Genomic DNA, 17,074 nt, shown 5'->3' with positions numbered 1-17,074 from the left:
AAATATTTGCTGAATAAATTACTCAGGTGGCTAATTTTGATAATAACTATTGATTTGCTATTGTATGTGTAAACTCACGGATATAAGTAATAAACATTAAAACTGAAATTTCATTGTCCAAATTTTGTAATGGTCGTTTCTTTCTTGATGTAAAATTGTTACTATAACACCTAATATCTATAAAACACTTTATCAGAGAATACTTATTTGAATATAATTATAAATTAAATAATTGTGTTGGCACAATTATTTACATTATTCTTGAAAACACTACAATTCAAGACAGTTTTAACATTAAAATCCCTCATTTAAAGGGCATGTGTGCATATATGAAAATTCCAGTGGAAAAGGTTTTATAGCAGATGTCATTAGATGTATTTTTATGCTATTTGACAGGAATTAAAAATTGTGATGAAGACATTCTAGCAAATTATTGTATTTGATAATAAATTTCTAGGGGCGTATCATTCGAGGAGCTTACAGATTCCAAGCCATCATCACCACTTTTGAAATGATTCTTGGTGGCTGTGGAGAACTTAACGCAATTGAATGGCGATGTGTGATTATTGATGAAGCACATAGGTTAAAAAATAAAAATTGTAAACTTCTAGAAGGTCTGAAACTCATGAATCTGGTAAGTAACTTATTATTATTACTTAATGCAGTTTCTTAGCTACATAGTGAAAAGTCAGATAGAGGCAGAGAGCTAATACTAAACTCACTCCTTTTTAGAGTATATATCTGTCTGAACTTTATCTGTGAGTTTTGTTGCGTTTTCTTTTGTTTTAATTACTAAGAAAAAATTCCACATGCTCCACATATGTTGGTTATAATTAATAAAGGAGATTTTTAAAAGTCATCTTCTTACTAGTATGTTTGCTTATTCCAAATCAGTCTTTTGCATTTTTTAACAGTTTCATTTAATTACAATGACAGAATTAGTACATGAACACTTGAACAAATAACTCCAGTATGCAGAACTACATTCCATAGAATATTGAAGCGCCCTTTTTTACTTCCTTTCTATCAATGCCCATCCCCAGTTCCACTCCCCACTCTAGGATTTACAGACTGGTGTGTGTCTTTCTAAATTAAACATTTGCCAGTATATACATACATATGCACATACACACATACATATAGAAATAATTAGCTTGGGAATTTAGAGGTATTGTTAAATTTTAAGTGATTTATACTATCATCAAAAATATTTATTTCTATTACTATTATGTTTAATTTGTAATACAAGTCTAATGTAGAAGCATATTCCAATCAGCTCTTCATAGTGTTACATTATAGCCTTAATGATTTGAGAATTGTTCTTGTGTGAAAAGTCAAGTGATGATTAACCAAATTATAAAGAATGAGAACCATTTTGTATTCAAATTGCCATATCAAGAATTGTTGAGTACAAAAGAAACAAATACCTTCTTTGTTCTTTTTCAGGCCTGTTTCTTTGAGAAAATCTAAAATATGCTTAATTATTTAGAATCTTTCTCTTAAAAGCATTCTTGAATAGGTAAAAATAGCATGCTAAGTCAAGTATTACAAGAATGATACAGAGTTTTTAAAAGGTGATTGAGAAAGTAAATTAATGAAGATTCTTTAGAGATTTATTTTGAATTGACTTAAAAATTGTGGTCAGAAAAATACTTGCTTTTGAAACACTGAATATTTAATAACCTATATCAGCTTTCATATAACTTTAGTCCTGTGGTGTTTGACATGAATTATTCTTGCTTTATGTAGGAACACAAGGTGCTTCTGACTGGCACACCTCTCCAAAATACAGTAGAAGAACTGTTCAGTCTTCTTCACTTTCTGGAACCTTTAAGGTTTCCTTCTGAATCAACATTTATGCAAGAATTTGGGGATCTGAAAACAGAGGAGCAGGTATCCTCATTGGTCTTTGTAAATAAGGCCATCAACCCTCTTATCACTGTGATTGTGTATGTGAGTTTGCAACTGCACGTGTATACGTGTTACATCTTTTCATCGTTTTCTTATGCAGGTGCAGAAACTTCAGGCTATTCTAAAGCCAATGATGTTGAGAAGATTGAAAGAAGATGTAGAGAAGAAGCTGGCGCCAAAGGAAGAAACCATCATTGAAGTGGAACTTACTAACATTCAGAAGAAATACTACCGGGCTATTTTGGAGAAGAACTTCTCATTTTTATCCAAAGGAGCAGGGCAGACTAATGTCCCTAACTTGGTCAATACCATGATGGAGCTCAGGAAGTGCTGTAATCATCCGTATCTTATCAAAGGTAGCTAAAAAAGATTATTTCCTTGAACAAATACTCATGAATTTAAAAAAATTTAAAAACCCACTACAGCGGCAATGGCTGTTACAAGGAAAGGCAGCGATGCTCCAGCTCCCCACTCTGGTGCTCTGAGGGGGTATGAGTGTTTCAGAATGAGGGCACTCCATGATCAGTTGCATGCCAGCTTACTGGAACTGGACTCGCATTCAGTCTAACCTGGACTGGATTTCCTTCTCCAGCTGAATCCTCCTCCTGGGCAAAGACAGCAGAGTCTACCTTTGGGCCTCTGCATTCCTCCTTTTTCTCCACCCCCCCCCCCCCCGCCCCCAGTCTCTTTCCAGCCAGTCCAGGTCTGCAGTTAGTGTCTCAGCTTTTGGACGATAGTAATGTTACTTTTTAAGGTCTTATTAGGTTCTTTGCTAGTGTTCTCTCTGTGTATCTTTTCACTCATTCCTGAGAATATATTTCCATCTTTATCCAGGACCTGTGGTTTCTTAGCCCTGGAGCTCACTCTCTTGCAATCCTATTATTCTTTAATGACCAGACGGGTGGAGGGAAGGTAGAGAGCCTTTAATGCTGATTGGACTCTCTGAGGAAGAATGCATCACAAAGACCTATAACTTGACTTCCCTTTTAATTGTCCTTGTTTCCTTGTTTTGATGGCCAGCAGGATACCCATAGACACATCCAGATTGATTATGATCACCCTTTCGTGAGGATCACTGTTGTATTGGTGTTTAAATAGGAGATGTTTGTTTAAAAATACATGTTTACTCACGTAGGTTAGAACCACATTTTCATTAATTCTTTCCCTAATAGCATTCATTAAACTTTTAGCAAACATAAATTTATATAAGGCATTAAGCCAGAGGTCTGGAGAGACTGAAATTTGCTCTAAGATGTTGTCCACATCCTCAGTGGAATTATGATGGGTGTTTAGCCACAAACATAAATAATTCTAATGAAAACAGTATACTTGTCATCAGAAAGTTTTAATGTATTACAGAAGCACAGAGGAGCACTAATTTCATTTTTTTAAAAAGAAAGCGAATGGGGGTTACCTGTATCTGTGCATTGTTGCTATCTTCTTACGTTTCTTTGGCAGGTGCTGAGGAGAAAATACTTGGAGAATTTAGAGATACATATAATCCAGCTGCTTCTGATTTTCATCTTCAAGCAATGATCCAGTCTGCTGGTAAATTGGTCCTTATTGATAAATTGCTTCCCAAAATGAAAGCCGGAGGTCATAAGGTGCTCATCTTCTCTCAGATGGTACGCTGCCTTGACATCCTGGAGGACTATCTCATTCATAAAAGGTAAGACATAGGATTCATCTACTGAATTATACTGTGAATTACACGAAGGATATGCTCTTCAGGATTTTGCATCATTGTACTGTAATCTGTCTTTATGCACCTCTTGCTCTTTAGGTAAGAACCCATTTAAATCTGAGTAAAGGTAGTTTACGATTACGTGTCAGGTGTTCCTCTAACCTGCATATGTTGCAAATAGTAGGCAGGGCTAAGGAGATTGATGAAGAAACCTTTGTAAATTGACAAGTATTTGTTGACTTAAGAATGGGTTTATTAGTGTCCAACTTACTTGATTTATAAATCTTGCAGTAATGACACTTTAAATGAACCATCTTCAAAAATTTAAAAAAAAAATGGTTCAGTACCTTTTCACATCTTTCATTGTTGTAATGAGAACCTGAACTTGCTGTACTTTGACTCTCACTGTATACCATTTGACCCTTGTTCATGCTTTCAGTCTTTTATCATTTGTTTCATGTGGGTTTGGTTTTGTTTTGGTGCGCGACAATAAGATAGTCTTCAATACTGTCTAACTAGGATCTAGATGAATAGGATATTCATCGTGGGTTATTTTCTCAGAACGTTAGTGCTCCAGTCAGATACCAACATGTGACCCTGAAAGGGAATCTAAAGATGTGACTGTAGATTTTGGTTCAGCGGGTTTTGACCCTTATACATAAGTAAAGGTCTGTAGGAATTTAGATTATCAAAAGTTGTGCAGTTCATTTTTATTTTTCATTTATTTCTAGTTCTGTTTTTAGTGTCAGTGTTTTACTCTTTGGTCTAATTCCAAAATGTATTTTGTTCCCAACTTCGTATCATATAAGTAAGAAGGAAGATAAAATTTCAGTATTCCTAAAAATAGCTCTTCTTACTCTTTTTTGATTTCCTGATACAAAGAACTTTATAAGATCAAGATGAACTTCATGGAGAACCCCAGATATCTTTAGTGTCACATTATTAGAAGTCACACCCCATTTCACAGGTACTGGAGACAACAGTGAGCTCCTTCTGAGACTCTAATAAATTCTTTTTGTAAAGAAGTGTCTTGAACCAGAAGAGGTGTGGCAAATATCCTGTGTATTCCTCTTCTAGTTTCTAAATTTTTATGTATTTTAATTTTTTTAATGGCTGTCCGTTTCTGAATTGTATGTAAATGCGGAAAGATAAAAGAAGTTAAAAATTAACTGCTTAACAGTAATTCACTCTAAAGAATTGGCATTCTACAGCAAGTTTTAGAATGTTTTAGATAACAGGGTTTTTTACGTAAATTCTTAATGTTTCAAATATTGTTAATATCTTGAAAATCTGTTAAATGAGGCAAAAAGCCTTATTACTATTTTCAAATCCTTTCAATAAGTACTTATTTAAAAAGTTGAAAAAAAAAATTAGTATTTCAGTTCGCCCTTGGTAGATACAGAGTTTACAATCAAGTATATCTTGAGACGGGTGCCTGGGTGGCTTAGTGGGTTAAGCCTCTGCCTTCAACTCACATCATGATCCTGGGGTCCTGGAATTAGCCCCATGGTCATGCTTCCTGCTCGCTGGGAGTCTGCTTCTCCCTCTCCCTCTGCCTTCTCTCTGCTTGCACTTTTTCTTGCTCTCTCTTGATCTTTCAAATAAATAAAATCTTAAAAAAAAAAAAAGTGTATCTTGAGAGATTAACTTAATTGAGACAGGGAAACATTGGTAGGCTTCTTGAACTTCTATGAAAGTCTTTGCTTTTTATTTAAAAAAATAGTCATTATATACTATCGTAATGAGGTCAGCAAGGTAGTTTTTGCATGTTTAATTCCAGCTTCTGAAAATGATATTCATTGTGATGGCATTTTACCTATACAAGAGGAATGCAAAGATTTTGTATCTTTATATTACTTGTGTTTCCTCCCTACTACCAGCACTGAGAATTTTAAAACCGTAGAAACTAGTTGGGGTGATATTGCCTCTTCATTTTATAGTAAACATAATGTTGCAAGGAAACTGACTTTACATTTGATAGAGTGTATCTTTATTTTCATTATATTCATCTAACTAAATTTATGACATTTCATTTGATAGATACTTATATGAGCGAATCGATGGAAGGGTCAGAGGGAATCTTCGACAAGCTGCTATCGATCGATTTAGTAAACCTGATTCAGATCGATTTGTTTTCCTTCTGTGTACCCGAGCTGGTGGGTTGGGCATCAACCTAACTGCTGCTGATACATGTATAATTTTTGATTCTGATTGGAATCCTCAGAATGACCTGCAGGTAAATACATTGCTTGGCAGAAGAATTAAATTTCTTTTTTCATTCCTAGAACTGTTTTTGATCCTCAACCTCTTGTTTTTATCTGAACAAACTAACATGTATGTTTCCCTAAGGAATATCTCTGCCAAATCAAAGAGATTAAATTATCTTAATTTTAATTTAGTGACAAGAAAATATACTTATCTAGATTATATGTCTTCTAAGTAGGTTTATTTACTTGAGTACAATATTTATTTGAAGTATATTATGTAAATTTGAGAGAGGCCCAAGCTTTAAGAATGACTTCTTTGTGGGGCACCTGGGTGGCTCAGTTGGTTAAGTGTCTGACTCTTGGTTTCAGCTCAGGTGCTGATCTTAGGGTGGTAAAGATCGAGGCCCACCTTGGGCTGTACACTCAACGTGGAACCCATTTGAGTTTCTCTCTCCCTCTGCCCCTCCCTTGCCCCACATGCACAAGTGTGTGCTCTCGCTCGCTCGTTCTCTCTCTCTCCCCCTCCCTCCCTATCTCTCTCCCTCCCTCCCTCTTTCTCTCTTAAATAAATAAATCTTTTTTTAAGTTCTTTATAACAAATAAAAATTTCAGAATCTACTTTCTGAAAGATAAGCACTTATCCTACTTTTATCTTCTCAATTATCATATAGTATCATCTGCATAGAATTAAGACCTAATAGACTGTGCCTTTTATGAAATACTGTAAAAATTTAAGATACACGTCTAAGTTAAAATAGTACTTGGACCTCATAGAAACAGAAGTATTAATATTGGTAGGGTGATGAAATTGCATCAAAGTTTGTAGAAGATAAGCATCTAGGATAGGTATGAGAACAAAGATTAAGAAATTCTTCTTTTATTGTTCATGGTAGGCTTTGTTGTATTGTAATTATTACTTTAAGCTGTTATAATACCAAGTATGGTAAATTTTTACTGAGAATATACCTAGCTCAATAAAAAATAAGGTTTTAACCTCTCATTTGTGTAACTATATATCATCTAGTTCAAAATATCAAAGATCCAAAATTAATAGACCAGCGTCACACTCTTCCTGTAGAAGGCCAGGTAGCAAATATTTGAGGCTTTTGTGGATTACATAAGGTGTCTGCCACACGTGCTTTGTCATTTGTGTTTATGGTCCCTTAAAAGTATAAAAGCCATTCTTAGTTGGCAGGCCAGTTTTGGTCCACAGGGCGTAGTTTACCAATCTCTAAGAGAAACCCAAATTATAATTTTTTGCCTTTTGGATGCATGTCTATACTTACATAGCCTGCAGCACATTTGATGTTCTAAAAGTTAATCTAAAATAAAATCACATGATAGAACCTGAGGAGAAACTGGAAAAACTGTATCAGACTCCCCAACTTCTTCCTCTCACTTGGTTTTTTCTACTTACTGCTAATGTAGATCTAGCCTTCATAGACCAATGAAAAATGTGGCCTCTTATACTTTCCCTACACCTGGAGCAAGGTTGTTCACACACAATTCTGAGCTGTAAAAAGCACAAAGAGTATATGATAGAATAAAGATGTCAACAGAGTATTGCATCAATGCCGCTTGTAAGTTTAAAGCCACAAATTATAATTTAGTCTTCTGAAGATAATGGGAAGGTGATTAGCAATTTGTGAGAAAGCCGCTGATTCCTTGAAACCTTTAGAGTCTAAATTTAAAACACAAATTTTAAGTTTTGTGGAACCCCAAGATAAAATAAGAAGTTCTTGGGGCACTTGGTGGTTCAGTTGGTTAAGCATCCAACTCTTGATTTCAGAGCAGATCATGACCTCAGGGTTGTCGAGCCTCAGCCTCCAGGCTGGGTGTGGAACCCGCTTAAGACTTTCTCTGTCCCTTTCCTGCCCCTGCCCCCCTTTCTCTCTCTCTCACTTTTTCCCCCCTCTCTGAAAAAAATAAAGTTCTTACGTAATCTCCAAGGTCTCTACTTCAAATACATATGCATATTAACTAATTAGTTCTTTCCTTGTTTAAGTAAAATTATGTCTCTGGAGATACTCACCTTAAGTTTTTATCCCCCTCCAAATTACCCAGAGTAACTAAAATGTATTGAAAAGTTTATTGATAATGTAAAGTTTATTGATAATGATAAAAGTTTATTGATAATGAAAAAACTGGAGAAATTCAGGGTTATGTTTTAAGTTTAAAGGTTGAGTTGCCAGCAGCTAAAAATAATCTGTTCATAGCAGTTTACATTCCTGTCTAAAGTTATTTTGATGGTACCCTCTTTAAAAACATTAATTCTTCATGGATTTATTTATCTCTGAAATACAAGCTTAAATTTTAACTTACTGCTGATTATGGAATCATTTCTCATTTTAGTAAGCACTACCTTAATTTCTAGATAAAGGTTATAGCTAATTTTATAGCAAGAGTTTCTAAAAATTCTTCCATACTTTTATATTCCATTGAGATAGTCTATTGTTAAATGCCTTTTGTGTAATCCCTTTTGTGCTACTTTGTAAAGTAAACTGAATCTGTAACTTCATTTTTTATAGGCCCAAGCTCGTTGCCACAGAATTGGTCAGAATAAAGCAGTTAAAGTCTACCGACTAGTAACTCGTAACTCATATGAGAGAGAGATGTTTGACCGAGCCAGTCTGAAACTGGGTCTAGATAAGGCTGTGTTACAGAGCATGAGTGGAAGAGAAAGTAATGTTGGTGGTGTATGTATATTTTCTTTTCACTTGTAGTGTTTGTGTTCTTACTTGCATTTAATTTTAACTTTAGGTAGTATATCATTTCATTTTGATCCATACTGAATGCGAAATACTCTCATGTAAGGAGGCATTTCAGAATAGACCTATATTTAGTTAATGCTTATGAATTCTGTTCTGTCTATATTGCTCCAGTGCTCATGAATTCTAAGAATGTTTTCAAGGCTGGACTTCTTTGCTCTGCTTTTAGGATGTTTGTATCATGGCATAGCAAAACAGAATTTGTGAATTTTTCTGCGTTATTTCTATAAACAGCTTTTCAAATTTTTGTGTCAAACTACTGGCATTGGCTTTGTTTTGTTTTATGTGATTTTGGGGGGCATGTTTTCCCCTCAAGATTGTTACCCTATATCTAGTGCTTGTAACAGCAATAGAATCCTAGTACTAAAAAGAACCTTCAGAGGTTATCTGCCCCATAGGCTTTGTCATAACTGAAGCTATTAGAGGCACATGGCAAATACTACTTTAAAGATAATAAGAAAGAAGTCAGCAGCTTCAATGTGTTCTTTCAGAGAATTCTCTCTTGTATATATGATAAACCCCAGAGGCAGTTTAAACTTGACTCTGTGTACTTTGGAAATTTTTAGGGATGGTTTTCTCATTTTAGGAACTTCATAATAATACTGTTACCAAAATTATTTTCTCTTTAGATTCAACAGCTTTCCAAAAAGGAAATAGAAGATCTGCTTCGAAGAGGTGCTTATGGTGCCATTATGGAGGAAGAAGATGAAGGCTCTAAATTCTGTGAGGAGGATATCGATCAGATTTTACTACGCCGGACAAAAACTATAACAATTGAATCAGAAGGACGTGGGTCAACATTTGCCAAGGTAGCAGTGAGTGATATTTTATAAATATACTAGTAATGTTGACAATTAAAAAAATTTCCCTCTTTTAGTCTATTAATTATTTGCAGAGTATACATTAAATATACTTAATATTTAAATAAAGTAAATTAGCTTAGAAGCAGGTTATATATTCTTTTCCTTCATTTTTTTTCTGACCTCTGATATGAAATTTCACATGCACTCTTCTGATCCTAGTGAAATGGAGTAAGTATAATAGTTCTGTGCATTAATCAGAATAGAACATTTAAAACCAGATTTAGAAATTAAAGAACATACATGCTGAAGCCAGAGCAAAATGTGGGTAATAGTGTAGGAGGTTAAATCATCTTACATTAACTGACTATAATTTAAAGTACTTAAAGAAGAGAAAGGATTTCTAATTTCATCTTAAATACTTAAATCTAATTTGGGGAGGGTAAAACGAAATTTGTGTCTTGAAAGGAAGTATTAATAACAGTCTACCTTATTTTGGGAAAACATTTCAAAAGTTTACTAACTGCCTTTATATTCACCCCCCCCCCTTTTTTTTTACAAAGAGATATGGGGTAAACCTATATCTTGTGTTTATCTGAAGAGTTTCATATTGCAGTATTCTGGTGTCACCTGCAGTGGTTCATACACGTTTTCTCTTTTCCCCTTCCTTTCCTTTCTGAATCCTCCTCTCCACTTTCACTCCAGAAGTCTCTCTTTATCTTTAGGAGAATTCTGTTTTAGAGCAAGTAGTGTAGATACTGCACCCAAAATAATAATCAGTCTTCCAGTGAAAACTTTTCTCATGCATTCATTCAGCAAACTAATGAAATCATGTGTCAGATACCTTGCTACATGCTGGGAATACTAGAATGAAAGGATTCTAGTTGCTGAAAATAAGCAAAGAAGGAGATGATTAATTTTGCATAAAATAGAAGAGCCAGAGACTCAGGAAAGCCTTTGCGGAGAAAATCACATCTGAGCTGAGTCTTGAAGGAAGCGTGAGTTTCACTGTGTTACAGGGAGAGTCACAGAAATGAGTCGTGTGTTCCTAAAGTACAAGGAAGATTTGAAGGAATATGGTACAGGCATTATAGATGCACGGGGTGAATTAAATGGAGATGAAAATGAAGGGATTAGGGAGGTCAGACCCAAATTGTGAAGGGTTCGAAAAAATTCCATTTTGAGGAATTTGAACTTGATCCTGAGGCAGTTAAAAAGCTTTTAAATCCCTTCAAGCAGAAAATGGACATAATGAATGCAGTTGAGGAGTTTAACTCTAGCAGCAGTGTGGAGAATGAGTTTGAAAGGAGAAGAACTGGAGGCAAGGATACCAGGTAAGAGGCTTATATCGGATATGGTGATGGGTGACAAGGGTAGTGGAGCACCACTTGAATCAACGGGAGCTGATGACCCGTTAGAAACGTATGAAAGTGGGGAGTCAAAGGGACTTGAAGATTTCTGGCTCAAATAGTTTGGAATCATTAAGTAATGGAATCATTAAGTAAGATAGAGAATTCATGAGAAGGAAGTTTATGTAGAGAAAACAAAATACTGGAGGCTGTTATATTTGTGGCACTTACAGGGGATTCAGGTGGAGGTGTCCAGGAGAGTTGCCTAGGAAACAGACAGATTTGAGAGTTCACAGAGAATAAATCAGAAGAAAGTAGTATTGTGGAAACAAAAGGAATACTGCAGAAGAATGAGGCTGAGAACTACAACTGGTCACCATTGAACTCTAACTTCTTTCATGAGAAATCTTGTTTACTTGGGATTCCTTGGCTATACCCAAGTTGTCAACACACTGTGCAGATAGTACAGAAATCACCTTTGTTGGTTACGCTGCACCTAGAGATACTCTCCTTAAAGTTTTTTTTTTCTATTTTAATTAATGTGGACATGTGTAAAGTGTTTAATGACCACAGGTAGAGTCCAAGTTTCCTCATGTACTGTGTTAATGAAAATCATTATGGAAAACCAGTACACCAGAGTTTGAATTCTGACTCATAAGCTGAGTGACCTTGGACAATTAACCTTTAAGAGACTTTCTTGTCCTTAAAGAGGAGAGCGTCATAATCTTACTTGGCCTTTTCCACTTCACAGTAAAGTGCTGTATGAGTATTATTTTATTCAAGTATACTCTAATCATAACCAGCTGTGCTGTAAGAATGTGACATACTTAAACATTTAAATTTCTATTTGAAAAACCCTCAGACCATGGAGTAATTTGTATTTGAAAAGAAGGCTGACTGAAGAGGTACTTTAGTAGTTGAGGAAGTCTAGAGAGTTTGCCTGTAGTTGTGTTGGAATTTGTTCATTTCCACTGTTGTGAGCGAATGCCACTGTATGGTGGACATTTGGCATATTAGAATACAGCACCCCGGGGTGCCTGGGTGGCTCAGTGGGTTGAAGCCTCTGCTTTCAGCTCAGGTCATGATCCCAGGGTCCTGGGATCAAGCCCCACATCGGGCTCTCTGCTCAGCAGGGAGCCTGCTTCCCTCCTCTCTCTCTCTGTCTACTTGTGAGCTCTCTCTGTCATAAATAAATAAAATCTTTAAAAAAAAAAAAAAAAGAATACAGCACCCCTGTACAGTGGTACGGAAGGTGCAAAGTTGATAGTATTTTATGCTTTCTCTGGAATTTCCAAAGACTTCCTCTATGTTTAATTGTTTTAAAGTGGTTTGGATACATGAAGTAATTTCAGTCTTTGCATTATCAAAGTTCTTTTTATGAAAAGCCATATATATGGAGCAGAGTACATAATAAGACTCTTTATTTAGACTTAGTACATATCCAGCAAATAAAACTCATTATTGGTAGCTTCATTTGTAAGTGGTTCTATCACCTAAACCTTGTTGTAAGATATTTTTGTAAGGGCAATCAGGTGGATCCAAGAAATAGAGAAAATTTTCTCATTTGATTTCTGTATTTTCTAGTAGAGAACAAGACTTTGAATTGCTTAATTCACAAAAACAAAGCAGTCTATGTATCAAGCTTCAGTGAATTGCTTATTTATAAGGGCCCTTCTGTGGCGCCCACTGTCCTTCTGCTACCTTCTGATGTAGGAAGATGGATTTCTGCATTTAAAAAGTCGTCCCTACGCAAACAATGAATCATGGAACACTACATCAAAAAACTAATGATGTGGGCGCCTGGTTGGCTCAGTGGGTTAAGCCTCTGCCTTCAGCTCAGGTCATGATCTCAGGGTCTTGGGATCGAGCCCACATCAGGCTCCCTGCTCAGCAGAGAGTCTGCTTCTCCCTCTCCCTCTGCCTGCTGCTCTGCCTACTTGTGTTCTTTCTCTTTCTCTCTCTCTGTCAAATAAATAAGTAAAAAATCTTTTAAAAAAAAAAGAAAAAATGATATATGGTGACTAACATAACAGAATAAAAAATAATAATAATAAAAACAAAAAGTCTTCCCTTGTAAATAATAAAAGGATTTAATGATTGAGGGAAAACATTTAAAGAAAAATATTTTTAGAGGAATTAGGATATTAAGATTTAACATTTGGAAGTAATCAGTATACCTGTACGATGACATCTTCTACAACAGGAATTTTATTTCTGGAGGCATTAATTCATTACAGTCCTTGAGAATTTTGGAAGTCATCTTGAAAATAGGTTATATGTCATTTAACAATAGCATCTAGAATTCTTTAGAAATGTTTTTTTATTTTATTTGAAAAATAAATGTATCATTTTTCTTATAATGAGTATAACAGAAGCTACTGAATTGTGAAGTATGGTTTCTTCCAGGTAAATTATTTTAATTATCAGTAGTTATCTGGTAGCAGAATAAAAGCAATTATCTAACTGCAACATAAAATTTTTTTAAGGTTAGCAACCATAAGCTTGATTTCAAAAATCTAATTGTTTCTCTTTAACGGCTTTTCATATTCAATGCCCATGTAAAGCAGATGCTCATTTGCCAGATCTGTTAAATCTCAAGAAGCAAGTATCAATGAAACTATAATATAAAATAAAACCCTGTGAACTTCAGTGAACTTTTCAGTGTTTCTAGAAATTGAAGAGTTTATAGTAATGAAGATTTGAAAGTATGGATGTCCTATGTCCTCACTTAAGAAAAATTCATTTCTGAGTTAACAAGTAGACATCCCCTTGTGGTTTAGGAATTACTTGAGTAAAGTTAAATGTCTGTTCCTTATATTCAATCATAACACTTTGATTGTCATCAGATACTTTTATGCAGATGATGAGGGCTACTACTTTTCATTTCATTAAGCTAGTTAGCCTGTGTTCTTTTTAAGTTGGATATGAGTTTGTGTAATGAGTGGTTTATCATTAAGAGGTATCTCGTATTATTTCCTGTTGCCCCTGTAACAAATAACCAGAACACAAATTATTCTCTTATAGTTGTGGATGTCAGAAGTCCAAAATGAGTCTTCTAGGGCAAAAACTCAAGGTGTCGGTAGGGCTGGTTTCTTCTGATGCTCTAGGGGGGAATCTCTTTGTTATCTCTTCCAGCTTTTTCAAGTGCCTGGATTTTGTGGCTTGTGACCATATTATTCCAATCTCTGCTTTTGTTGTCACATAGTCTTTTCCTCTTTCCCTCCTATAAGGACAGTTGTGATTATATTTAGGGCTCACCTGTATAATACAGGCTAATCTCCCCATTTCAAAAATTATTAATTTTATCACATCTGCCAAGTCTCTTTTGCCATAAACATTCACAAGGATCCAGGAATTAGGACCTAAATATCTTTGGGAGCTATTACTCACCCTATCACACTCATCATGTCAACAAATTAAAAATTACTATTTTTTAAAAATTCCTAGTTTTAGTAGTTTCCCAATATTAAAGCTATAGTTTAGAACAAGCAAAAAAAAAAAAAAGAAAGAAAAGAAATTTAAATTCATTTCGTTAGAACATTTATTTCCATCACTTATGTTTCATAAAAATGCCAGCAAAATGCACATATTTAACATTTATAATATTTCACCACTTGCTGTACACAAGCATCTTAATAACCCAGCCTCAAAAGCATGTTTGATGGAAGGAATGTACTTATTACTTGGTAAGCAGTGTCATGAACAGAATCTTAAAGTTCAGCAAGAAGCATTTAGGATTTTGTTTCTACTCATTAGATGCAATATAAAAATTCAAACTACAAATATAGACAGTGGTATAATGAAACCTATGTCCTTGTCACCTAGCTTCATTTATCAGCAATTATCAACTCATGCCAAGCTTGCTTCATCATTACTCCATCTTTCATATGATTTTAAAGGAAATCCCAAACATTATATATACGAACATATATATAAGGTATATGAAAATTTCTTTAAAACAGCCACAATACTTATTATTATGTTTAAAAATAGGAGCTCCTGCATGGCTCAGTTAAACATCTGCCTTCAGCTCAGGTCTTGATCCCAGGGTCCTGGGATCGAGTCCTGCATCGGGCTCCCTGCTCAGCAGGGAGCCTTCTTCTCCCTCAGCCTCCTGCTCTCTCTGTCTCTCTCTCCAACAAATAAATAAATAAAATCTTTTAAATTAAATGAAATAATAAAAATAAAATCATCAGGGCCCCTGAGTGGTGCGGTCAGTTGAGCATCCCACTCTTGATTTCAGCTCAGGTCATAATCTCGATCAGTAATTCCTTCATATCATCAGCTTTCCAGTATTCAAATTTTCAGAGTTCCAGACTTCTTTTAAATGTCATAAATAGCTTGCTTGTTTATAGCTGTTTTATTATCTCTTTAATGTGTAATTTTCTGCATTTTAAAATTCCATCAAAATGGGTTTTCTAATGAAGATTTTTATCATTTGATTATATCCCAGATAATTAGTCATTATCTTAAAGCCATTTACGAATTATATTCTCCTTTGAAAATTATGTGACTGTATTCTTCCCTTTAATTCTTGTAAGTGTTACCATGCATTTTCCAGGCTCTTTCTTTTTTAAAGCACCATGTATCTCTTCACTACTTCTTTATAAAGCACTTTATAAAGCATTTTAATGACTTTCTTTGAAGTGGCATATCTGTTTTCAGGAACTTAAGTTGCGAATAATGGTTATTAGTTTATAAGTTCCAGTGTTGAGCTGTAATATCTAAAGTTTCTTCCAACTAAAAGACTGTATAATTTCTACAATATTTAAGGAAGTAAATCAGTTATTTTTTTCTTTTGTTCCTCTGTAATCTCTTAAGTTTTTACAATGACTATGCAGTATTTTTGGTGTAAGGAAAAATATTTTTAATGTAAAGACAGATGGTGATTTTTTTCCTCATATCCTGTATTACATTTTCTTTAGGAGGCATATCTTTTTAAAATTTGATAGAAATAAAGTAGTATACCAGAAAATGAATTGTATGGGGCAAGCAAGTTTGAAATTTCTTGTGCTAACCTAATTTCTTAATACTCATATAATGTTTCTAGAAAGCATATCTCTGTCCTGTGTAGTTTCTTCACCAAAAGGATTTGATCCTTACTTACCAAAAGCTTGAGCTAAACAAGAGTAATAACTTACTTAATCTTTTCCTAAATCCACAGCCTGTGTTGGCAGTGAGGCTTTTGCCTTGAGCATTCGCTGTGCTACGTTTCAGGCCATCCCATTTAGAACATCTTTTGAATGTATGTGTGTATGATGAATTCATAGTCTATCCCCAGTAAATGTGAAGAGATGATGTTGTGAATATACTGTGGTAGATTTTCCTCTAAGCTTCATAACATTTTAAGAAACTGCCATTATGTGTTTCAGGCAAGCTTTGTGGCATCTGGGAATCGGACAGATATTTCCTTAGATGATCCCAACTTCTGGCAAAAATGGGCTAAAAAGGCAGAAATAGATATAGATGCCATCAGTGGCAGAGTAAGTATTTCTTTCCCTTAAAAAAAAATAACCTGTTGGGATACTTTGGTAATATTATTGTAATATTTCAAGGTATTCAACTGTGTAGTTACTGAAATAAATCTATCTGAATAAATAAATTGATGTGGGGTATTAAAATGAGCACCTGTTGAGCCAGACACTGCTTCAGTTTAATACCTCTGCTATCTGCCGTGATAGGTGATAATGCAGGGGAAGTTTAAGTTTAGATACTTACATTCTTAAAAGTACAATGTTTTTCAATTTTTAAAATGTCTTTAAATCATCAGTTACTTTGATTTTGCTTTTTAACTTTGTTTTCTTGGAGTCTGCTCCCATTAATGATGATCCAGTCAGATATAAAAGGAGAAAAAAATGCACTCAAGAAAGTAGCGTTTTTAAACTGTTTCTTTTGTAACTTCCCTTAGAATTAAGAAAGGACCAAAAAGCTAAAGAACAGTTTGTAGAACTGATAATAACATAACTGTTTACTTCATAAGACATCTAATTGTTGTGTAGGAATCAGTGTTTGTGCAGCTTACCCATTATCAAGATAATATAAAAAATAATATAAAAAATAATTTTATGTTAAGCATTGATGCATGGGATCTATTTTAACAGCCTTTTAAAATGTAACACGTGGGACGCCTGGGTGGCTCAGTTGGTTAAGCGGCTGCCTTCAGCTCAGGTCATGATCCCAGCATCCTGGGATCGAGTCCCACATCCAGCTCCTTGCTCGGCGGGGAGCCTGCTTCTCCCTCTGCCTCTGCCTGCCACTCTGCCTGCTTGTGCTCTCTCTCTCTTTATCTAACAAATAAATAAATAAAATCTTAAAAAAAATGAAAATAAAATAAAATAAAATGTAATACTTTACA

The 17,074-nt window shown here is 34.8% G+C and overlaps 1 protein-coding gene across 3 annotated transcripts in view; it reads left to right on the top strand.

The window, feature by feature from the left end:
• The window catches only part of CHD9 (chromodomain helicase DNA binding protein 9), a 218,987-nt gene that overhangs the window by 151,740 nt on the left and 50,173 nt on the right, over positions 1-17,074 (top strand). For all 3 annotated transcript variants that reach the window (XM_080827902.1, XM_080827903.1, XM_080827904.1), the window contains 8 exons: positions 458-634; positions 1,750-1,893; positions 2,012-2,267; positions 3,370-3,580; positions 5,636-5,831; positions 8,331-8,498; positions 9,200-9,379; positions 16,092-16,202. In XM_080827902.1, the coding sequence (XP_080684028.1) occupies positions 458-634; positions 1,750-1,893; positions 2,012-2,267; positions 3,370-3,580; positions 5,636-5,831; positions 8,331-8,498; positions 9,200-9,379; positions 16,092-16,202 (1,443 nt within the window). The remainder of the gene's footprint in view (positions 1-457; positions 635-1,749; positions 1,894-2,011; positions 2,268-3,369; positions 3,581-5,635; positions 5,832-8,330; positions 8,499-9,199; positions 9,380-16,091; positions 16,203-17,074) is intronic.

Source organism: Martes martes, assembly GCF_963455335.1.
Source record: "Martes martes genome assembly, chromosome: 17".
NCBI classification, from domain to species: Eukaryota; Metazoa; Chordata; class Mammalia; order Carnivora; family Mustelidae; genus Martes; species Martes martes.
This window is presented reverse-complemented; position numbering and strand designations above follow the sequence as displayed.